Source organism: Numida meleagris, chromosome Z (genome assembly GCF_002078875.1).
Source record: "Numida meleagris isolate 19003 breed g44 Domestic line chromosome Z, NumMel1.0, whole genome shotgun sequence".
Taxonomy (NCBI): domain Eukaryota; kingdom Metazoa; phylum Chordata; class Aves; order Galliformes; family Numididae; genus Numida; species Numida meleagris.
In genome coordinates, this window is record NC_034438.1 from 26892369 (window position 1) to 26918084 (window position 25716).

At 36.4% G+C, this 25716-nt stretch overlaps 1 protein-coding gene across 7 annotated transcripts in view; it reads left to right on the forward strand.

The window, feature by feature from the left end:
- SMARCA2 (SWI/SNF related, matrix associated, actin dependent regulator of chromatin, subfamily a, member 2) overlaps positions 1-22571 on the forward strand; it is a 108408-nt gene extending 85837 nt beyond the window's left edge. For 5 of the 7 annotated variants that reach the window (XM_021381272.1, XM_021381275.1, XM_021381274.1 and 2 more), the window contains 6 exons: positions 2506-2723; positions 14418-14523; positions 15269-15370; positions 19268-19400; positions 20851-20993; positions 21641-21676. In XM_021381272.1, the coding sequence (XP_021236947.1) occupies positions 2506-2723; positions 14418-14523; positions 15269-15370; positions 19268-19400; positions 20851-20993; positions 21641-21676 (738 nt within the window). Of the gene's footprint in view, positions 1-2505; positions 2724-14417; positions 14524-15268; positions 15371-19267; positions 19401-20850 lie in introns of all 7 variants that reach the window. The other 2 variants (XM_021381271.1, XM_021381277.1) reach the window with 2 other exon arrangements.

Sequence of the window (25716 nt, forward strand, 5' to 3'; positions counted from 1 at the left end):
ATTGAGCAAATGCCAGTTTTCTGAAAGACAACAAAATTATACCAAAGTTAACAAAATGATAACTTGTTTGTTTTTAACATCCTATCAATTATAATAGCGTTTTATCAGTTTCAGCAACCAAAACCTGATCTGCTCACTGCAGAGTAATAAGAATACATTTTCTGTGATAAATACCTCTTTAAAATGCATGCAACAGAATGTAGATTCAGAATCATATGTGAAATTGTTTAATTTTGCTATTGCAGTTGAAATACTAGCAAGAATAAATAACTGCTCAACTAAAAATCTAATTTGGATGGCTAGAATAATAAAGGGAAAAATACGATAAGTAGTTGTCAATATTAAAGCAGGCTGAAGGAGGAAGGCTTCAGGCCTTGTGGTAGGTAGAATGAAACAGCAGATTTGAGTATCCACAATCCTTTCAGTATTAAATTTTCAGTAAAATAAAATTACTTGTATATGAAAACATAGCCTTTCCCCAGCTCTCTTTTTTTCCCTGATCAGCTGATGAAGAGACTAGCAGCTCGCTGCTTTGCTGGCTTGTTAATTTTATCCCCACTAACTGTGATTTCCGATAGCCGGCCTGCTGATAGTGGTAAGGTAAATATCCTTTTTCATTGCTGTCTTGAAGATTCAGTAGAACTACATCACAGGCATGTGTAGGTGTTTTAACACATCAAAAGTCGATGCTCTCTGTAATTCTATGTACAACTGAGTGCTTAAGGAGAGCAATGACATTAACTGTTGACAGCCTTGCATGCTGTATTTATTACTAGCATTTCTAGCTTCCAATATATGCAGAGAAATGTCTTTATCTTTGTTAGCTGCAGTGGTTTATAGTGGGTGTCCTGCTTTAGCAAATGAATATTAATGAATTCGTGTTCAGATTTTTTTCATTCTTTTTTCTTCTTAACTCATCAGATCTCAAGCCTTCTTCATAATGGTTATCTGAGTGCTGTGGAAGCATGATGTAAATTGTCTTTTCATTATTAAGGCCTAGTTTCAGGCTGTCCCTCAGGATTCTGTGTTCGTGTTTGTTCTGTGGATTTGCACATTGGAGAATGCATAGGAAACAGATTTTGAAATCCCACTGGTGTTTTTAACATGCCAGGTTGTTCTGTGTTGCGCACTAGGTTTTGTTCACAAAACGTTTTTCAAGAGACATTGTACACAATTGAAAGAAATTATGTCTGGGCTGTAATGACTCTTTTCATATAGATTGTTGTGCTCACATGATCATAAATATTAGCCATCTTTGGTGCTGTGGAAAAATGAAGGTAATTGCCTTATGATTAGAGCTCTTTCAGCTTCGGGAAAGGATTGATTAGCGTTTGCATGTACTTCAGGCAATACTGAGAGGCAAAAGGGACAAATATCAACAACAGTTATGTTCTGGGAAAGCATTAATCAGAAAGACTAGTTTTAAGGTTCTTTATTTTTTTTTTCTTTTTAATTGTAGTTCCTTTATGACCTAGGTTATTTTGCTTTTCTTTTTCTTTTTTTTCTTTTTTTTTGAAGTGGGGAGGGAGGTTCTTTCCCAAAGCAAGAAAAGTTCAGCCTCTTGGTTCTTGGTTTATCACATGGATCTCTTAGTCATTGTGTGAGTAGATTCCTTTTTTCCCTACGTGGTTTTTTTTTTTTTTTTTTTTTTTTTTTTTTTTTTTTTTTTTTTTTTTTTTTTTTGTTTTTTGTTTTTGGTAGCAATTTTTTTTAATCTCTCTGTATGGTGCTGCTGTGTCTGGTTAAAAGAATACATCCAGGTAATGGAAACTAGTGTTCATTGTTTGTGACTGTGTGGTGGTGCTTCTTTTTTTCCTTCTTTTTTTTCTGCATCCCATATTATGACTGCTTTTTACTGCAAAGCACTGTATTGTCAATTCTTCTGGCTCTTTTCTTAGGTACCATTGTGGAAGAAAATTGTATATTTAATAGTTGGCTTTAATGCTTAGGTGATTTGTAAGTCACTTAAACTATTTGGAAGAGAATCTGATTCTTACTGTTACTGCATAGGTTAGCTGTGCATTGTTTGTGTGAACAAAGAACTGTGTGTGATCTGGTTTTGGGAGCAGAGTATAGTGTAGATTGTCCTGTCTGAAATCAAGCAACATCAAATTCTGTTTTGCATGGAACTAAATAACCAAGAACTGCCACTGATGTAACAAACAACTGTTTCCTGTATACTTACTGATGCAGTACCACAGGCCGTCATTTTCTGTGAAACTGTGACACGGTGTGAAATTTAAGGTTCAGATAAATATTTATTTGTTTAGAGGACAGGAGGATTTTTAGAACAAATTAGTGTGTAGTGTGTCTTTGCCAGCAACTCAGTTTTTCATTGAACTCTTTTCATACGAGGAAGCTTTTCATATAGGTAAACTGAATATTTAGAGTTGCATTATCTGCATCCTTTGGATTTGCACTTATGCTTTTAAATATAGTTTGTTATTTCTTTTTGCAATACATCCTTTGTTTTAAAATTGTACTTTTTGAATCCATGACTTCCAGGCAATCGAAGACGGCAATTTGGAAGAAATGGAAGAGGAAGTACGGCTTAAAAAGCGGAAGAGAAGAAGAAATGTGGATAAGGATTCTGGAAAAGAGGATGGAGAGAAAGCAAAGAAAAGAAGAGGCAGACCTCCTGCAGAAAAATTGTCACCTAACCCACCTAAACTGACAAAACAAATGAATGCTATCATTGATACAGTGATAAACTACAAAGACAGGTGAGCACTGTCTCTCTGTTCCCCACACCCTCCAGTGCTGCTTCAGTTTTATTTTCAGTCTTCAGAATGAGTTGTTTACACAGCATTTATGAAAAGTAATTCCTCTTAGGACTTTATCCTGTAAGTCTTCCTTAATGTAGAGAGTTTAAATTTTGAAGACCCATCTGATAGGAAATTGTTGAAATAATAATATAAAAAAAACAAAACCCACTGAGTTCCTACTTAGAAATGAAATAATCCTGCTTAGGAAGAGTACTTCAGAACATACAGGTTGAGAAGGATTTTCCTTTAACTAACAGTGCATCCTGTATTAATATCTCTTCAAATATGTATTTGAATTAATTAACTATTGATATGGATTTGTTGCTGCGCGTTCTCCCTATGACATGTTAGATTATACAAAATATGTAGGGGTAGTATTGTGAGCTCATGAGCTACCAAAGGAAAAACTGTAGAAATACTGGGCATAATTTGTTGTATGCAGATGAGCTAGAAGCCTGGTCATCAAACCATTTCAGCATAATAAAATGATAAATAGCTTAACGTTAGGAAGAAATGTAGGTTCTAATCCAAAATACGACTTGAAGGTTTTTTATTTGGCAGATTTTCAAACTGAAAATCGTCTTCACTCCAGGAGGAGGAAATTGAGAAGTTGTTAGTTAATAGCACCTTTGAATCCGATTTGTTTCAGGAAATTGTGGTTTTGAACTCTACTTCTATTTCCCAAAACTCAGTATAGCCTTTTTGTTTATATATCCTTTCATAGCCATATGTTGAATTATATGAGTCATATAAAGACTGATCTTAGCTAAATTAATATAAAATTCATTCAGAGACAATCATGAAGTGTTTGCATTAGGTGACCCACACCAACATAACAGTACAATTTTGCATGTAAAGAAACTCTCAGAGTTCTTGACTTCAAATGGCAAATTGCACTTCTTCCTTTTTGCAGCTTCTGTTCTAGATACGGCTGCAGAAAGTTGGGTAGTATCTGGTGAAGGATACAGAGCCTGATTCTTTAGCACATAACTGTTGAAGTGAGTCATTCTGTTATCTGTGGACTCTCTGGAGTACTTGTCAAAGTTTGTTGCATCAAAAGAGGATTCACAGGAGTGAACAGGATGAGCAGGAGGCTGACTAGAAACTCTGTGTGTTCATCTTGAATACAGTCATAACTGTATCCTGGATTGCATCAAGAGAAGTGTGACCAGCAGGTAGAAGGAGGTGATTCTACCCCTCTACTCCACTCTTGTGAGTCCCCAGCTGGAGTACTGAGTTCAGCTGTGGGGCCCCCAACACAAGAAGAACATGGAGCTATTGGAGCAGGTCCAGAGGAAGGCCACGGGGATGATCAGAGGGCTGGAACACCTCTGCTATAAAGACCGCCTGAGAGAGTTGGAGCTCTCAGCCTGGACAGAGAAGGCTATGGGGAGACCTTGTAGCAGTGTTCCAGTACCTGAAGAGGGGCCTACGTGAAAGCTGGGGAGGGACTTTTCATAAGGGCATGTAGCAACAGGGTGAGGGGAAATGGCTTTAAACTGGAAGCAGGTAGATTTAGACCAGGTATTAGGAAGAAATTCCTTACTGTGAGAGTGGTGAGACACTGGAACAGGTTGCCCAGCAAGACTGTGGATGCCGCTTCCCTGGAAGCATTCAAGGCCAGGCTGGATGGGGCTTTGAGCAACCTGGTGTAGTGGAAGGTGTCCCTGCCTGTAGCAGGGGAGTTGGAACTAGGTGATCTTAAAGGTCCCTTCCAACCCAAATTATTCTGTGTTTCTGTGATCTTGCTGTGACTTTCTAACAGAGAAGGTGAAAAGTTTAAATTTCAGGACTAGTAATCAGGGAATAATAAGGAAGAACTTCTCACATTTTGGCTCCCCAGCCTGGAACCTTTTCCACAGCCTAAGTGCTTCTGATGGGAACTTCTACTTCAGATTTCAAAAATGGCAAGCATGTTACTTCTCCAGGCCTCTAGTATATCTTAAAACTGTTACTGGCTGTAGTTAGTGATAGTAACTGATAGCTACTGGGGAAGTAAAAGACTGTGCCTGTTTCTTGTGCCCCAGGAAGTTCATATCTGATTTCTGCCATACAAGTAACTGTGGTACATGTAGAGAAAAGGCATACCAGTCGCAGTCCTAGGAGCATGTCTTTCAGTTCTGCAAGACAGAATTGGTTGCGACTGTTAAATGTATATGGAGACCTAGTCTGCCAGGATTTGAAAATGGATGTTAAACTGAGCTCCTCAGTGGGATAAGTTATGTAGAGGAGTTCCAGGTTCCTGTATTCTAAGTTTTTTTGTGAGCTAGCATCCAACTATTCAATCCTATGAAGGTTGAGACAGAACAGAGTTGCTAATTTGGGCACCAGAAAACTTCTACATTTTAAAAAAAGAGAAGACATTTGGGGTTGAGTTTATTGCAGAATTTGGAATATTTCAGGATTTTTAGCTTTAGAATTTAGTTGGTTTTAGGTATTTGAACACATCAGCATTATTATCAGGGGTTCTTTTCTGTTGACCTCTGGGCTTCTCTGTGCATGAATTCAATTGTGGCAGATGTGAAATGACAGATTAGCTGGAAAGAAAGTAGACAATGAACTTCACCTGAGGATACAAGATTTTTTTTTCCTGTATTTAGTGTCTAAATGCTGTGAACTGTCTTTGGCTTAAATTTTCATTGCTAATAAAAATTTCATTTTTATATTACAAAAGTCCATAGTGGTAATGTAGGCCATAGAGTGCTAACCTTGTCCCAAAAGGTGGGTAGGCGATACTCATCCAAAATCTTACTGTCTTTGGTTTGAGTTATGTTGTCAAAAGAAAATCTATAACATATAGTTCTGAAGTTTTGTTGCAGTTAATAAGCCATCGAGGAAAAATATATAATAGAATGTTTTGCCAAACTACTAAAATATCTGTGCTTTCTCTCTTGTTTCTCTTACATTTGAGAAGAGCTCACACATAAATGGGGTTGTAGTTGACTGATTTTTTTTTTTTTGTGGAGGTTCTGGTTAATGTTAATGTGAAGAAGGAATCTCCAAATAGTTTCTTAATTGTTATCCTCTCTTTGAGTTCTGTTATAGGCATTTGGTGAGAAGTATACTGTTTTCCTTGTTTATTCTTAAAGTATGAAGCAAAATAGAATGGGTTACCACTGTGTAGGAGAGCTAAAAGCTACAATACCAACAATAATCATAGAATGGTTTGGGTTGGAAGGGAGCTTTTATATCATCTTGTTCCAGCCCTCCTGCTATAGGCAGGATCACCTCCCACTAGACCAGATCGCTCAAAACTCCATCCAGCCTGGGAGATCTGAGCTTTACTAACCAGCCGTTTGAGCTGCAGTTATTAAAATAAGGTCAAAGAGAGATTACGCAGACAAATTAGGAGCATTTAAAACAAGTGTTCGGTATGGAGGAATGCAGCATATGATTCTTTGAAAACAAAATTCAGAAGTAGATATACAACTACTTGTAAAACCCTGTTACAGAACTCTGTGAAAGCCAGTGGAAGTTAGCATTGAGGACACATCCTCATAGAAGTATTTCCTGTTTAATAAAGGAAATAGTAAACAGGGAGAAAATGACAGAGTTCTAATGCATTGTTAAAATCTTTGGCTTTGTTTTGACGCTTTGGACAAACTGTTGAGGTCTTTGTCAAATTCACGCTACTACCTCCTTTCAGGCTGCTGTGCTTTGGATTCCACTCTTGGATGATGTATTTTAAGCTCTTCTTCGTGTTGATAAGCATTTATCATGTATTTGTGTTTATTTATTGCTGAAACAAATAGTCACACCTGGATTTGAAGAATTGAGGACTAAGTGCTCTGAGGAGTAAAAATGTGTGTTGAAATCAGTGTTACGTTGTTAAATTTTACCTCTGCTCTGTTACTCAGCTTTGAGTATCAAAGGATAAAATGTGTAACTGGCTGTAACAGAGCAGAACTATAGATGCAGAGCATTTTCCTCTTCTCTTTTTCTTTGCTATTATAAATGAAGCCTACTCATAATGCAGATTTCTTCTGTAATGGCTTAGAATGAAGAGTAAATCTGGAATGAAGGAAAAACAACATAGAAAGATGGTCAGAATCCTCTGACTTCAAGGAAGAATGTCCTAAGTAAGGCTATGACAGAGAAACAGTCTTAAATGATTTTGCATTATGTTATCTTTTCTTACTCCAGCTTTTCCAACTTTTTGCTGCATCTTCTCAGGTGGAATACAGCTGTGGAGGATTACTTTGGATTAAGTAATCTGGTTTCTTCATTGTAAATAAAATGGACAGATGGAGGAAAAATAGGATTTGATAAATTAAGGAAAACAGCTCAGTAATTGTGGTTTTAATGTGGATGAGGTCTGAATTTGCTAAGGTAGAAGTATTATGAAGTGTTTAATATTAAAGTGAGGGATAGTCTTCTGGGAAAAGGCTGAAGCTTTAGCTGGATGAAGGTGAGGAAGAATAAAGGCTATTTCTAGAAAAAATGTGAAGAGGTCTGAAACTGTTTCAAAATTGTCTTTTTGAGAAAAAGAAGTGAGAAATCCCGGAAGTGGGTTAAAACTTGTGGGAAATATTGAACATTCTGGAAAATAGTTCTTTATCTATATTAATAAAAAAGGAGCAAGGAAAGATGTAGTGTGCAGGGATGACACAGTAAATTGTAGAATCACAGAATGGCTTAGGCTGGAAGGGACCTCAAAGCCCATCCAGTTCCAACCCTGTACTGTGGACAGAGTTGCCACCCACCAGATCCAGCTGCCCAGGGCCCCATCCAGCCTGGCCTTGGACACCTCCTGGGATGAGGCATCCACGGCTTCTCTGGTCCGGTGACTCACCACTCTCTGAGTAAAGAATTTCCCTCTAACATCTAAACTAAATCCCCCTCTTTTAGTTTAAAGCCATTTCCTCTTGACCTGTCATGGTCTGCCTGTGCAAACTGTCAGTCTCCCTCCTACTTCTAATCTCTCTGCAAGTAGTGGAGGGCTGCAAAGAGGTCTCCCCAGAGCCCTCTCTTCTCCAAGCTAAAGAAACCCAGCTCCCTCATCCGTTCTTCATAAGACAGATGCTCTGTGTCCTGCAAAGTTAAATGAATGCTTATTTAGCTCTCAGTAAGGGTATTGATATTGGCTGTGAAGACAAAGGGATAGTTTAAGGGGGTAGTGAGAATGTAGACAGGAAAATTACAGGACAATGAAATATTCAAAGAACTCTGGCATTTAGCACAGAGAACAGGCCCCTGAGTGATACAGGTATCAGTGTTTTGAAAGGACTGATAAATGCAAACTGATGATCTAATAGTCAGATTGGTTATTACAGGCTAACATTCTAATTATTTTTGTAGACAAGGAAGGCTATTTCACCAAAGCAAAAGAGAGAAATTTTATAGAGCCGGATTTTGACAAAGCATCTGCTAGAATGCAATAGTAAAATTATTGGCTAGGGTGAAAAAGATCTGATGAGTAAGTTTTCTAATCTCAGTTAAAAGAAGGATAGATATGTAACTAAAGATAGTACTTTAAAAGGTATTAAACTGTACCGAAGATGCCACAACATTTCTGGAAGGACTGGCATTGGCATAGATCATAATATATTAATGATACATGTTTAAAAAGGGGAGTGTTAAGAGACAAACAGAAAAACTGAAAAGTATCACTATTAAAGGAAACTGTGTTTTTTGTAGAGGACTATACACAGTCATACCTGGAGTCCAAAAACTAGCATGAAATACAGTAGCTCAGACTGCATTATGAGATAGTTACAAACTAAAAATAGGAAACTTTTCCTTGAGTTGGAAGCTTGTTATGTGGATGTGATAGAAAATGGAAGACCTAGTCAGAGAAGTTACTCATCAAAGTTATGTACAAGTCCATCAGTATTGTCTAGCCATAAAAAACAAACAAACCTGACCCTGACACAATTGCCAGTATGGACAAGGACATACAGATGTGATAATATGCAATATGTGATATGTGATAAAGTTAATGTTTCTGGATGGAATACCTTCCATTTGAGGAAGATTAGTTTATACTTAAACAAGTGTAAACAGCTATGTCAGTGATAAGTAGGATGGGATAGTCTGGCAAGAGGAAGCAGGGTTTTTTATTTATCCTCACGCAGCACAATCTGAGAGGGGAAGATGATTGCTTTCAGTAAATTCACCTGAGAAACAAAGAAAACATGAATAGTAGGAGAATGCAGAAATACTCAGAATACATAATGGTGATCGCAAGGTTATGTGAGTGTAAATAGCCAATAATGCATTCAAGTTAGTAACCAAAAAAAGTTCTGGGACATCCTTCCATAGGGAATAGCAGAGTGAAAATACCTAACTAGATTTAGGATTTATTCCTTCATTTAAAAAATTCATATGATTGTTTATTACTAGGGTCTTAGATTCAAGGACCTGGAAGCACATTGATCCTGATCCTCCAATGTAGAATGTGTACATTCCCTTTACAGGCTCTCTGTGAAATATATATTTTAATTTGATATTTTGTTGAAATTTCTAATTCACTTCCAGTAGTATTTTGGTGCCTTTACAACTCTGGTGCCTCATTTTAATCTTGCTGTGTAAACCACCTGTTTAGAAGAGAGTGCACCAACCCAGATTACTGTCATTCATTTCTAGTTCTGATGATTTTGTCTTTTATTCCCTCTAAAATTAGGAATGCCCATAGGATTGCATAGTATAGAGAGTAATGTGTATTATGTATGTTGTATTTTTGGAAAGCACAGTTAGTCTGGTTGTCCAGTTCAAACACTTTAGCCTTTGAAAGGGAAGCAAGTTTTACTGGAGAGAAAAGTTTATTTTCTGACTAAGAGATGTGCATACCAAATGCTTGAACCAACTGACTTTGCATCATGCACATGCATGCTTACTTTCAAAAACCATCCTTTTCTTCCTTTGAAGGTTTGATTTTATTTATTTTAGAGGAAGACTAGCTATGAGTGTTGCTTTGCTTTCTTGATTGTTGCAATTAAGCGGAGAAAAAGAAAGATACTTCTTACTTCATAATCCATCAGCCTCCATGCAAATCCCCTGTCCACTTCTGACTTGCATCAGAGTTTACTGTTTAGGTGCCAGTTTGGTGCACCTGCTGCTTTGCATTACCTTTGTTCAGATAGCAACATTTTACTTAAGAGCCCCATGACCTTAACAGGTCAATTACAGGTAGTAATTTGCATTTGTTATCCAATTACTCTTTTCTCATCAGCCTTCGCTAAAGTAAGGACCTAGGTGCTGTGCCTTCTAGCTTCACAAAGCTTCCACCTTGTAGTGAGTGGCTGTTGACAACATTTAATAAATCTGATAATAAAATTGGAGGCTGGAGTTTTTGTGTCCTACCCAAGTTTCCTGCTTTTGCAAGAGACTTCACCTGTGATTCTTTGTATTTTAATCACTGTCTCATTAAAACTAAAATGTTTACATTGATGGCCGTAGTATTCTAGTTTTGACAGAGCGTAGCTCTGGGAGAGAGTATTTTTCTCTGTACATGAAATGGATTTTTCTTTTTCCAGCTCTTTTCTCAGGTTGCCAGTTTTTGACTATTGTTAATATAGTGAGTAATGTAATTAGCCATTGCTGATCTAACTTGTAATTAATTATGCCAACTGATACTCTTTAAATATTCAAACATGCAAAGGAAATAATTCTTATTTATAGTCAAGCCAAGGCTATGGAGTAAATAGCCATCAGTCAGAAATAGGAATCACTATTTGTACCTGTTTCAATTTCAATGATAGAGTCAGGTCCACCATTTATTACTATAGTCTCAAAAAAGACGAATCACTAAATACTTCTAACAAAAATGAGTAATCTCCCTACCTATGTGGATTACTGTTTGAACATAGTAAAGTGGCTCCTCTTATTTAAACTTTGTTTTAATTCTTCACACACAGAATTGTTTTGTTGTTAGTTTTGATTGTTTGCTTGTTTAGCAAACATCATTTTGAGTTTCACTCAGATAGGAGCTGTAATTTGTATACTGTGTTTCTGGTTGTCAGCATTCATTCTAACCACTCTACATTGAATGTCAGTGTTTATAAAGAAGTGTGAAATTTGCTAGAAGTATGAGAGCATCATACAGCTTCAGCTTTGTAGTTGTCTCTCCCTTTTGAATCCTAAACAGAAGGTGATTTGATGGATGGTTAGCAGCTTGTTTCTGGCCCCATACTGCCAGGGAAAAGGGGTACAAAACCAGATATGCACAAATTAGGCCTAATTGTTCCTGCATTTAATTCTACTAACAGTAACACTGACCAAATGAGTGGAAGTATTTATTGTACAGCACACACTGTAAACAATTCCAAGGTAAAACTGGAAACATTGAGCACTAATACTTTCTAAGCAAAAATCTTTAAAAAAAATTAGTAATATCTCTTAAAGAGTTTTAGCTTGCTTACCATTTAAGTATTTGCTTCTGAGCAAATAGGACTGACGCAGAGAGCTGTCACTCTTGGTAGTTTCACAGTCAGCTCTAATAATTTATTCTGATCCTTCTTCCCTTCAGCATGTATCCTGCTAGTTGCCAGGCAACCATAAGTGATTTTCTACTGTGCATGCACTAGCTCTGGTAGTTGTTATTTTTTTTCTAATTATAAAAGTGAGGATGGGGACTAAAACCTGAATATTGCATTAATAATGATTAATTATTAATAATTTTCTCCAGTTGTACCATTGACACAGCTCATGACTGTCAGAAAGTATCAAATTATTTTACAGTATAGGCGATTGTATACAAAGAGCAGAAGATAACATTCCTTGTGAGTGGAGGTTCTGTATAAATGGTACAGCACAATAAGCTGTTATTGCCTGATTTTGTCTACGCAGATAATTCCTTTTCTGTCTGGTGCATATTTCATGCCCTTAGTGTTTTGTTGTTCCTTTTTTTTTCATGACCTTAGGTGATTCTCCGTAATTGATTATATCAAACAAAAGCTTGAAGGTTTTCTGTGGCATTCTAACAGAATGTGTGAGCAAGCTGCAGTTAGCTGGATTTACACCTTGAAAATAGAATATTGCTGTGTAATAGTTTACTGCTGTTATATTTTTCAGTTAAAATACAATATAAGGATGTGTGCATGTATGTAGAAATGAGGGGGAGGCGGGGGAGTAATGGAGCTGTGGGATAAAAAGCCATGTAATTATAGGAAGCTTTCTTAATAGCACAAATATGCTCAATGTATTTTGGAATCTGATGAAAATTAGGAGATTATTAGTAGCTGTTAATATGTAAATGGTATTATGGGTGGTTATATTTCTTGCTGGACTCTGAAAGGTACTTGAAGCAGCACCTGCATCAGTGGTTTTGTATTTTTTCTCAAATAGATATGTGTTAGAAGAAAGCTGCTGAAGTTTAAAATACAGCAGTGATAACTCAGTCTTTGCATGCCAAATCCAAATCTACACTGTATAAAGTTTTGCAAGCTACTTTTTGTATTTTGTAAATTGTGTAGTGTGTTCTTAATGCATTGCTTTTAGCAGTCTGAGATGAAGACAGATTCTGTTATCTGGCATGACATTGTCACTCAAAGGGGTCATTAACAGGATTGGTACCTTTAAAGCCATAGTATAAACAACTACCACTTTGACAGGAGAAGTATTAAATTAATGAATTTGACTCTTTAGTGTAATTCAGTACTGAAAGAGATGTAGAGATACAGTGGCCTGAGAGTATCACAGTTATTTTCTATCAAGAGAGAAATGGTAATATCTCGGATGGCAATTTTGTTGTCATTTTGTAATTTCCTTTATTTTGGTATCAGAGAGATTCCCAAATGAACTCGATTTTTTTGGGAAGGTTGGACTACATGATCTCCAAAGGTCCATTCTAATCCCTATAATTCTGTGATTCTGTGGGATCTGTTGGCTGAGGTTGCTAGTAAACTGTCTGGAGAATGAGGTGCAAATGGTCTGTCAGGTTGTCTATACCAACATTTTTTTAATCTGTGTAGTCTTAACTCTTACCTTCCCTGATTGAGAAGCACAGTACACTGTCTTGTCTCACTGTGCAGCCACAGCACCAAGACGTATGGTTTTGTATGTGCCATAATCTTTCATAAACATCCAGGAGACAGTCTGGCAGTTACTGTAAGCAGATAAAGGGAACAGCTTCTGCTGCTGGAAATCAGAAAAAAATGATGATAAGGCATGGGCATTTACAAGGTTAACATTGGATGGAAAAATATGTTAGATGCATGTTGTCGCTAAGGATATTGGTTGGACAACATTGATTAGCAACCTATGATTAGAAATTTAGTATTATTGTCCTCTCTGATGTCAGGTATATAATGAGCAAAAGCATCCTGAGAACATTAAGAAATCTTGGATTAGGTGTGCAACAGCTACTTAGGAAATGGCAAAGTTCTGTTCATTCCTTATTAATCTCTCAGATTCCCAGAGCAAATTTGTGTCTCTAAAAATTCTAGTAATAGATCAGATGTTAAGAGATGTCCAAGATATAATAGGCATTCGTGAATTTCATGAAGGACAAAACTGTTCTATACTTCTCACCATCCTTAGCTTCCGTAGCAGAATTGCATCAATTAACATTTTATCCAGCATCAATTTAACATGTCAAGTAAGATCCCACACCATTATAGAGGGTGACTGCAAGATTGAAGCTGAGGTAGAGGCTGAGACTAGGCAGTAGCCTTTTCCTTGCCCAATTCCTATGAAGGTTTTGCGTGTTAAGTTAGCATCCAAAGGTGGAAATGAGAAAACAGGGCTGTGAGAGAGGGAAGTATGCAAACATGAGCCAGGAAATGGCATGTGAATGCGCTGTGCAATGAGTTACTGTTCTTCTCAGTAGAGACTTTGTTCCACTATTTTGATGTGAGACTCAGAGAACACAACCTTAAGCTTGTAAGTGCCTTCAACACATTTCCTCTCCAAGTACCTTACAGTCATCTACTAGCTGGAAAGCTACGCATGGGAAAATTAAAAAAATAAAATCAATAGAACTTAGCAGAGGATTAACAATGGTAAATCTGGAAACCTTAGAAATTCTGAACACCTTCAAATAATGGGACATGCTCCTAGAGAATGAGAGGATTTTGGATAATCTATTACATTATTTCAGATGATTGAAGAAATACAAATAATGATAGAGACTTATAGTTAGGATGATCTTCCCAGGATCCTAACACTCATTAATGGAAGTTAATAATGTTTTTCATTGTAAAATCTAGTTGTTCTGATAGCAGTCAGCATCTGGTATAATCAAAGTCAATATGAACAAATGGTGTGGTGTGACCAATAGGTACAAAAACAACTATAAAATGATTGAGGAACATAGAGTGACAGGAGGGAGACATGCTAAGAATTATGAAACAAAGTTTAGAAAAGGGTGAGACTGCACTTGTCAAAGCACTACAGAATTCAGATTCAAGTCCTGATCCTGCTTTCATGAAGTTCCATGATAGTTCTGATCCTATAATGGTGATAGTTTAGTACACAGCAGAAAGATTTGTATTAAATTATAAATCAATTATCGGTACCAATTTATTAAGATAATAATAAGTAAGAGATTAAAGTAATTAAGAGGTCGTTTTCTAGTTATTTGATAGAAGAGAGGTTGGGTTGTATTTTTGCTGTTGTTGGTTTATTTGTTTTTTAATGATTTTATTGGATGATCTGTGTGTGTGCTGAAGTTGTAGTAATTCTTGGCTTTGTGGGCTTGTTTTTTTTTGACAGTTCTGGACGGCAGCTAAGTGAAGTCTTTATTCAGCTTCCATCAAGGAAAGAACTACCAGAGTACTATGAATTGATTAGGAAACCGGTGGACTTCAAAAAAATTAAGGTAAGAACATACTTGGAAGTGGAGATACCTACCTTTTTTTTGTAAGACACAGGTAAATATGAAGTCAATATATAAATGACCACAGTTACGAATCTACCTCTGTGGCTTGGATTTTAAACATTATCACATCCCTTGTTATGAATTTTATTTAGTTTGTATCACAGTATATTACCATAATTTCAAAATTAAATCAGAATGCAGTAGTTTCATGAATGGCACTTTCAGAGATGGCCTCTCAGTGTGTTTTTTGTATGGAACCAGTCATGAATCTATAAAGAAATCTTCAGCAAGAAAACAATTGTAGGAGAATATAGTAATCCCTGAACTAACATCCAAACACAGTTTGGCAGATGGTCTTTAGGCAACTTGTTGCACATCAAATGATGTGTAATGTTGTTCATATCATAGCTTATTGTACTTCTGTGCAGGGAAATAGAAATTGAAATTCTTTTTACCAGAGGAGCTCAGTTTCTCTAGCATTTGTCCCTTCCACCCCACACAGCAATTGCATGTTTTTTACACTTATTACCCTATTGTGATTTTTTAAAATATTACGTTAATGATATGTTTTACTGTTCCTTTGTTTGTTTTTAACAGGTACTTGTTTTGATGCTTAGGTAGCATTTTTAAAGAGAATGTCTTTTCAAAGATTAATTCTATGTCCTGTCTGGTGTTTTTTTGTGCTTTTTTTTTTCCTGCACTGCTGCCTCTCTGTACTTCTCGTTTTCCTCAACAAATACAACAGGAAAGAATTCGCAACCATAAATATCGGAGTCTTGGGGACCTGGAGAAGGATGTCATGTTGCTGTGTCATAATGCTCAGACATTCAATCTGGAGGGATCACAGGTCTGACTGAACTAATAAGCCTTACATATACAGGTCTTCGCTTCCTACTGCTTTCAGTTCTTAATTGATTATTATAATATGTCTATAAATGCTATGTTTTAATTCTTATTTTAGTTTGAGGAAAATGTCAGATTCCTAGAATTATACAAAGTTCTCTGGTCATAGCTGAAGTGGGAGCATGCAGAGAGTTTGGTTTTGAGTCCAGTTCTGAGATCAGCTTGTTTTGATCTGTGTGTAGTTCCCAGCTGCTGTAAGACCATTTGAATCTATGCTGGATGCCTGTTCGTGTAGAGTGATACACTGGTTTGGGCTACCAGAGTGGATGACAGAAGGAGCAGGTATAACAGTACAACTTAATTCCAGATGTAGAGGAAATGCTTAGTTGTGAACTCTCCAGCTCTGCTAGTGCAAGATAGAAATTCAAGGTCCAGATGTAAAGTTTGTGTATGAAGTTTTATATTCTCTGAGCCTTCAGGCTGATCTTCCTTTGAAATATCTGTATCCATTTTGAAAGCTAGTAATAATAAATTCCAGTTGAGTCTCAGAGGTTTACAAAGCAAAATCTCTAAACTCAAACAAATGTTTTAAAAATAAGATTGTGCTCAGTCCTGTAAATTAGGAACAGATGATGCGGACACAAAATGAGAGACTAAAAATCTGGATAACAGATGAGAAAGTTGTCTCACAATGTAGTGAAACATAGCATAAGATGCATATTTTTACAGAGGAGTCTAAATTGTGTGATACAAACACAGTATTAAATTGAATTAAAGGACATGAAAACCACTTCCATAATGTGCAAGAAAAAAAAAAATCCTCTCAAGACACCTAAGTAAATTTAGCTGGAGGTTTTGTGCTGCCAGTATTAATGCATCATCTATATAACTATAGATTATTGATAACACTTTGCTAAACAGGTGAGTTGATGTGAAAAATTGAGGCATAACAATGAAACTGAGCATGCACTCAGATACAGGATTGATAAATACAGCTGGTCACTTTGTGTTTATTTTTCTTATATTGAGACAGAAAATGCTTTCTGTCATACGTACCTGTGATATTTTCACTGTGTTAAATTATATGGAAACAGCCTGTAAACATATCAGCTAAAACTATTTTAATAAAAGTAATGATGACTCAGTGGAACAGAGCCTTTACTAGATGTCCAAAAGTAAATTACTAGTTTAATGCGTAGTTAAGTAGCCATAAAATATCTGTGAAATAAAATTTAAAAAAAAAAAAAAAAGCCACCATCATCAACAACCAATAAGAGTACCACTAAAATTGTTGGACGCGGAGGTTGACAGTTGACAGTAGTTAAAAAGGAGGAAGTAAAGACTAGTAACTAAGTGAGAGAAATAATAAAATTATGCTGGTGAGAATGACGTGAGTTGCTAATCCCAAACTGGTCTCTTGTTACATGGAGGTGATAGGTTTGACAGGAACACTCTTGAATGGGTATAAACATTCAAGATGTTGTTACTCTGTTTGGGAATAGGCCAACCAGGTTCAGCTTTTTTTGCTAGCATACAAATATTAATTACCAGAATTGGGTATTACTTTTTATTGTATAAAGCCCAAATAACCTGTATCTGGATTTTGGCTGTTTTTTGTTTTGTTTGTTTAAGTTTCTATGCTGTGTTCTTGTAACTTTTTATTTCCAGTGAACTGTGGGACATTTCTCCAGTGGTCCTCCAGTTTTTAAGGTTACCTTATATTTGTTGTGATAGTTTAATTCTACATTTGCTGTGACATACCAGTTTACTTGAGTAAACTGGATTATTGTGTGCACACCCAAAACAAAAAGGGTAATTCAAACAGAGTTGTTTAAGTACACAGCAACGTCAAGTGAAATTCAGCATGTTCATTTTGCTACTGTTGATGAGTACTTCTTTCCCTTGAAGCCAAGGAATTCCATTTGAGCCAGAATCTTACGAGGGGTTTTCAGAGGCAGACTTTTTTTTTTTGAGGCTTTTGTGCTCAGTGAAACCTCAGCAGTTTCAAAAGCCTTTAATGTTGTAAGGGTCAAATGAAAAACAGACATGTAAGAAGTTAGAATAGTGCATGTCTGTTGAAAAAGAAGAATTTTTGTCTTAAAAATTTGCAGAATTTCATGTTCCTTTGTAACTTTTTTTCCCATTTTGAAGGAAGTTCTGCTGTTCTTGCTGTTCCTTTTATGATTCCTGTTGGAATCAGCTTTTTGTTAAAGTAAGAAAACTTTTTATTCGCATAGCTTTTCTAGATGCAGCCCTAAGTCTTTCTAGGGTCGTAATAGCCAGTGAGTATCTAGAAATTATCCTGTATTTAGAAAGATAACATTTTTTAACCCCCCTTTATTTCTCTAGGAAATTCTGTTAAAAAGACCAGGTCACAGTGAAATCTTAAATATGTAATGACTCAAGGTAAAAATGCAATGTTGTGCTCTTCCGCAGTTCTTCTTGTCTTAGAAGGGTGTTTCATCTGAGAAAAGACTGCAAGGTTATTGAAAGCCAATCCTAAGAACAATGTGATATGCTAGGCCTATACGAAAGAAAAATAAATATATTCAAGAGAATCTCAGGGTCTTCTAGGGATAGCAAACTTTAAAAAATGTCAGGTGTGGGAAGATGTTGGTAATGATTAGTCTTAGAGAAAAAAAAAACTCTGGATCTAAAATCCCATTAGTGGCACAAAACAAAAGGAAAAAAAGAGCCATTTGAAAACAGTCATGATCATTATGTATCTTGGGTGTCAATAAACAACTTTTACCATATTTATGAGCTGCCTTAACATCTCTTAACAAAAGACACAGGAGTACTTATAGAATGGGGAACTGTGTTTTTTCTAATAGGTTCTTGGTAATAAACTGAAAAAAAAAATTGTGTATTTCGTATGAAGTATTTTGAACCAAGTTTTTCTAATTCTCTTTACTGAACCTGCAAAGTATTAGTGTGGTTTTATCAGTTTTAATGTACAGGTTGTGCAAGGACAGCCAAAAATCTTTGCATTGTTTTTCTCGCAAATAGGCAGTGTTCCTTTATACAAGAAATTATTTTGTTTAGGTGAAGGAGTAAGTGAGGATGATGAGGAAATCAAATACAGTCTAGGACCCTGTACTTTTTTGTTAACTATTCTTAATTATCCAGTGCTGGGCTTTGTCATTTTACAAAGCAAAATAGACAAGCTCCATTGTTAAGATGATAATGAAGTCCTAGTTAGTTAAGAAGACTGTGGTATCTCTGTTATGTTAATCTGAGAAATGCATTAAAAGACTGATGTAGTTTTCTCATATATAGATGCTTGATGCTGAAGTGAAAATCTGACATGCCAAAAATGCTTAGCAAGTTAACAAGTGTTCAAGAAAAGTTTGGGACAGGCACTGATTTTTCAGTCTTTTTAGATCTGTAAAGAAGGATGGGATGCTTGGGATAAGTTTCCTTGCAGCTGGTTTGGGCTTCTGGAAAAACTGATGATAATTAACATAAGAGCTAGTAATTTGTTGCCATCAAATATATTACTAGACTTTAATCCAGTTTTGTAAATGAGGTGCTTACTGCTGAAAGTTGTCATGCTGGGAGGTTTTCAACACTTAAAATGTAATGATAATACGGAATATCCTTGTGCTAATAGAAACAGTAAAGAAAAACACTCTTAATTGGACATTCAAAACATAAGATATTCTAAGACTTCTGTTTTTGTGACAAATTTATTTATCTTTATTGAAAATTTTTTTTATTCAGAACATAAAAAGTTAATGTTGATATTTCTTGTAAAATTCATGCAACATGCAGTATTACTTGTAATTTGAAAAGACCATATACTCTGTAGATTTCCAGGAGAAATGGAAGTCTGCAGCGTGAATTTTTTTCATGTTGCTTGATTTTACAGTTCTGACATAGGTTTGTATTCTCATTGTAGATCTATGAGGATTCCATTGTTCTTCAGTCTGTGTTCAAAAGTGCACGACAGAAGATTGCCAAAGAAGAAGAAAGTGAGGATGAAAGCAATGATGATGAAGATGATGATGATGAAGAGGAGTCAGAGTCAGAATGTGAGTTCCCTGCTAAATAAAGAAAATGTGGGGGATAATTAGTTATTCTGGTTTCTGCTGTTAGATTCAGTTTTCCGTGGAGGAGAGCAACTTCTTACAAAGTTTACTGCATTCAGCTTAAGTCTTTTCTTCTATTTCTTCTGGCTATATTTCTTTGAGTATAGCAAAGTGTTTTCAAACTGCAGAAACAAACAACAGAAAAGCTATGTGGGAACAGGTCTGACTGGCCACGGCTGTTCATAAACCCTTTTTGTTCTATTCACATTATTTGTCAATAGAAATGCTAGAAAGAGTAAATACAGTTTTGATCCGTGAGTGATCAGCCTATCAGGCATGATGCGACATGAAAATAATCACCTAGTTAAGAAGAAGGTGCAAGTATTCTTCAGTGGGACACGGACTAAGTGAAACTCAGATTGTTTCAGAAGCAGGAGGTGACACCCATTCTTCAGAGGGCCCAGTTATGGGATAGGACTGAGCTGGACAAGAACGTTCAGCATGTATTTGGGTGTGATGCAGAAAAAGCTGGAGCATGTATTCCAAGAAGGGGAGGGACCTCTAAACCCCGGTTGAAACATTCTACCAGTATGTTCTCTCCCGTGGTGAAAAAATTTGTCTTTTCCATTTTGAAATGTAGTCTGGTGCCTGTATAGTCTTCCACTGATTAACTAATGTATTAAAAGTGTCTTAGCATACTGTTGGCCAGAATGGAGCAATGATTGCCCATACAAAAGACCTAATCTCCGTACAGCCTTTCAGTTCTCCTTGCTGAATTATATTTCTTTGGTGGAAGCATAATCACCAAACTTGAAGTTCCTGCAGAATCAGAAACATGATATAGTAGAAGTGGAGGCATCCCTTCATTCCACTTTGTGCCACTCAGTATCTGTACTCTTCAGCTACCCCTTTTGTATGGTTACAGAAACATTAGTACTTTGCCCTGAACTGCTCTTAAAAAAAACAAGCAGCCCTGCAGAACATACCATTTCGGCAGTTCATTTGGAAATCAAGCACTTAGTATGTTCCTCTGAAAGGTGTTTGCTCCGGATTTGCCAGTCACCTCCACTTACCATTTCTGTAATTTAAAATGACACAATTGTTTGCTTGTACAAAGGATAAACTTGTCTATATCGAAGTAAGAATGTATTTTTAGGTTTGCATCTTCTCACAAAACCAGATACTACCTGCTGAATGTGAAAAAGAAGAGGTATATGATCAAGTTGTACTCCATAGCTTAATACAAATTATTGCTACAACAATCAAGAAGTAGAGAAATAAAAGCAAATATCTCTGGTTTATTGTTCCATGGTCCAGATAAAGAACAGAAAGAATATCTTTTGCTGCTGCCAGCGGAGAATTTCTATGAACAGAGACAGCATTTAAAAGTTGATAGGTGATGTTCAGTAGTTCATTTTATTCACAGTCATGTACACTGTTATGCTTTCTGCAGCAAAATCAGTGAAAGTCAAAATCAAGCTGAATAAGAAGGATGAAAAAAGTCGGGAGAAAGGAAAAGGCAAGAAGAGGCAAAGCCGAGCAAAAGCCAAACCTGTTGTGAGTGATGATGATAGTGATGAGGATCAAGATGAAAATGTAAGTTTTGTAAACTGAGACTGTGGAAGTGGTTACACTGATTGCGTCTCTGCCCTGTCCTGCTTGCTGTCAGAATTCTCACCTATTCATGCTTAAGCACATATTTAATCTGTATTCATCATCTTGAGAGAATTTGGTAAGGGTGTTAACTGTATCTGGCTGTGTTTAGGAGATCTGGTCCCAGTGCTGAAAGACAAGAAGTCTTAATAGCTTGGAGAAGAAGTTTGGAGAAAAAGCTCCAAGAAGTTTGGAGCTTTTTTCTTGGAGCTGTTCCTACCATCTTAGAAACTTTAAACCTTGTGCTTTGTTTGCTTTCATCCCCAAATGAAAAACTCTTAGCTTGATTTTTTTTTGTAGTTGCTTCTATAAATGCAACAAATGAAAACAGACCTCTTCCCATTTGTTTTTTAACATCTGGATAGATAGAAATACTTGATGTTTCATTACTTGGTGTCTTTTCTTCTCTAAAGAAGCCTGCAGCAACTAAATTAAATGTCTTGAAATATTAGATAACTACATTTCTTAAGACTACTTCGATGTGTCAATTTAATTGTCATCTTTCTTCCCTTTTCTTTTTTCTTCTTTAACAAATTCCACAGAATAGCTGGCAAAGAATTTCTGACTTGTCTTGTGTCTCTTACCTCTAGGACCAGTCGGAAGCAAGCGGAAGTGATGATGAGTGATCCATAGGGTTTATTTTCTTGGCAGAACTGACCCCTTCCCCTTCTCTTCTCCCTTCTCCTATTTTATGCCCAGTGAATTCATTTTGTCAAATAGACATTGGGTTATTTCTGTATTCTCATCCTCTATAAATTAGCTTTAGGATAGTGCCAGACAAACATATGATATCATGGTGTAAAAAAAAAAAAAAAGAAAGAAAAAAAAAAAAAGTAATGTTGTGACCAAATGGGCCTCAAAGATTTAAAAAACAAGACAAAAACACAACAAAAAAAGTTTTTGATGGAAAATGTGGGTTAGTAGTATATTTCTATGGGCTGGGTTTAGCTTGGTATGGTTTGGTTTTGCCTGGTTTTATCATTTGATAAGAAGTTTTTAAGTGGCATTGGAAAGACACACACAAAAAAGTCTTTTGTAGCATTGATAACCAGGAGAAGCCATTAAAAGTCACTGGTTATTTTATTGTTCATCAGGCAGTTTTTGAGGTTTTTATTTCTTCTGTATTTTTTTTTTTTACACTGTGGTACATATATGCAACTTTGTTTAATAGCTTATATTTGTACAGTAGTTAGCCTTCATCCATTTTGTCTCATTTATGTTCTTCCATTTATGCTTGACGATCTTCAGAAAAATGCTTTTTGAATTGTATCAAATTTATGTCTACTGTAAACTTTGCTTAACTTTTTTCTCCTTGATTAAAAAAGTTGGGTTGAAAAATGCTATTGAATATTGCAATCTATATAGTGTAATGGATGGCTTCTTTCATCAGACTGATCTTCTATGTTACCAATGTGGATTATCACCTTTTCCCTAAAGTGTACTTAATCTTTGCTTTCTTTGCACAATGTCTTTGGTTGCAAGTCATAAGCCTGAGGCAAATAAAATTCCAGTAATTTTGAAGAGTGTGGTGTTGGTGCTTTCTTAATAAATAGATAATTTAGCTCAGTAGATACAGGTTTGCATTAAAAGTGTTCCACAAAAACCTTCTTATAGTAGGAATGAGAGGGCAAGAGTGTTTTCTGTAGAGGGGTCCGCTGTGGTCTGTCCTGAACATGTTAAATTAAGAACTCATTCAAATACAATGGAATTGCTGAGAGAGATAAAGCATTTGATGTGTACTAAAATAAAAATGAAGTAGTAAAATAATAATTTGAATTGTAATTCATTACCTAATTACAATTCAAGTGATTAAGCAATAAATTAAATGGTTTCTTTTCCTTTCAGAAAGTGTATGTCCACAAGCTTCAGTGGGCTTGGAAACAATCAGTTGCATAGGCAGACTTTTATGCAGTCAGTCCATCTATAAATCAGTTTACTTACATATTCCCTTGAGGTATAAAGGTTGTGATGGACTAAGATGTGGTAGCTTAAGTGCTGGAACTACATAGTATCTACAATTAATTATCTACTCTGTGTGGAAATCAAAACTTCTTGGATTTGACATATATTCAATAAAACATATGCGAGCCTACAACATCATGTGTAAACAGAACCGTTCTTTGTTACCTGAACAGTTTTTCAGTGAGAGTCTACATTACATTTCTTTATGCTGCTCTGCTATGTATTGTCTACTTTCGATGTTTCGTCTAGCTCAGTTGAACAGCGATTTTTAAGTTTGTCTGGTACTCATTTGCTTGTTATTAGCCCCACAATGAGATAATTTGTTACCTTCAGGTAGTCTTAGCAATTTCAAGTATTTCATTTGTTGTACTAGAGACATAACGGTCTTGGATGGCAACAGTATATCCAGGAGGAGGTAAAGATTGTTTTGCCTGGTCATAAATTTACCTTGAACAGTAAGAATAGAAATGAAAGCTTTCTGTCATGGTTATTTTTCTTTCAGTACAGAGATAATTTACATTATATGTACTTGGAAACAAGATTTGAACTAAGTTTTATGGAGCATTTACTTAGGCATACACTTTCATGACCTGTGAACCTAAAACGTTCTATGCGGTGTCTGAACAGAAAGCAACTGTAAGTTCACGGAATTTGGTCATGTTGAAAAATGAATCTTTCCCCAGAATAGCTTTTTGTCGTTCACGCTCCCTGTGTATGCCCTATCTCAATGGGAGATACTGTCTTTCACAGAGAAATACCTTGATCTCAGAGGAATGTGTTCATTTCGTCAGTGTGTAAAAGTACCTGGAGCAGCTTAAAGAAAAGGTCCTGGGGTTCTTGAAGGATACCAACTTGAACATTTCCAGACAACAGTGTGCACTTGTGGCAAAGAAGTTTAACAGTGTCCTAGGATGCATTAGAAATGTTGCCAGCAGGTCAAGGGAGGTTATCTTCCCTTTGCTCAGCGCTGGTGAGACCACAGATGGAGTGCTGTGTCCAGTTCTGCTCTCCTTAGTTCCAGAGAGACCTGAGCATACTGGAGCAAATCCAGAAAAGAGCAAATAAGATGGCTAAGGGGCTGGAGCATCTGATGTGCAAAAGAGGAGGCTTAGAGAGCTGAGACTGGAGAAAGAAAAGGCTCTGGGGGAGCCTTATCAGAGTGAATCAGTTCCTGAAGGAATAGTGCAATCAGGATGGATCCAGGCTCTTTTCAGTGGGGCTCGGTGTGAGGACAAGAGGCAGTAGGCTCAAACTGGAACACAAATGGTTCTATCTGAATATGAGAAAACACTTTCTACTGTGTGACAGAGCACTGGCATAGACTGCCTGGAGAGGTTGTGGAGATCTTCAAAAGCCACCTGGACATGGTCCTGTGCAAATGACTGTGCATGGCCCTGGTTAAGGGATTGGGCAAGGTGTCATCCAGAGACTGCTTCCAGTCTCAAACTTTCTGTGATTCTGGGATGGTTTGGTTTGCAGAGACCATTCTGTCTTCAGTGATAGCTGACCAAAATAATGCATTTGTATGTTGCTTTTTCACTTAGTTCACAAATGAACTAAGTTTACCAACCTGCTATATTTAACAAGAAACAGCCGGCTGTAGACTTTGGATGGTGATGACTTAGGCTGTATTTTAACAAGCAACCGAGATACAACAGGCATAGTATCACGTTACCCATCCCCAGAGTGCCTGATGACTTTGTAATGACCCAACTTGATTTATTTTTAAGAATTATTTGCAGATGGATGTTCAGCTGGAGAATAAAACTGAAGTAAGTAACCACAACATTTTGTTAAAAATAGAAGTAACTTTATTTCATTCAATTATTCTACCAACTACTGTTGATCTTGTTATTTTGCTTATGAATTATGTTGCTAAGCAGATTAATTTTTAATCATTACTTTTTTTTTCTCTGTGCAGATTTACTGTATTTTTCAAGATGAGTGTTTTGCTAGTAATCACAGCACATTAGTATATGAAGAAAGGTGCTCAGGCTAGGCTGTTCACATACACAGCGCTACAAATTCTTAACAAAAAATAGAGGAGGAATTACTTTTTTTAAAAGTATAAATATGTTAAAGTTGTATACACATATTCTCCTCTACAGAATTCCTTTTCACAAAGAAAATGAAGACATATAAAGTACTTGGAATACTTTGGGGGTGGTATATATATGTAAAAGCACAATGCTAAAGTCCAAATTAAGGGAAAATAACTCATTTGCTACCTTAATTTCAACAACTGTCTTAAAACTGTCTAGTAAAATTGGTTACAGTTTAGCTGATGCTCTGGGGGACGTAGGCAAAATAAAGTAAGTAGTGAGAGATTTGCTAGTTACTTCTGCTTCTCCTGGGAAGTAGGCAGCAGTGTAAGTGGGACAGATGAATAATGTTTAACAGCTTTATCTCAAATGCTATTAATAGTCATTCTTTCTTCTCCTCTCACACCTTCTGAGATAATAAAGATGCAAAATTAATATAAATGGCTTCTTGCTTAAATGTGTTTCGTCCTCATTATTAAGTCCTCATTATTAAGTATTGCACTGTCTTATGTTTTAAGACCTTGCATGTATGTTTGTTTTCCTTGTCGTGTATACTGCTTTTAGAAAAAGAAAACAAAACCAGGCTGTTCCCTCTCTCCTGCTACTCTGGCTCTGGAGGTGTACTCCTCAGTCGTGCAGCTCCTGAATAAAGCTGGTAATTC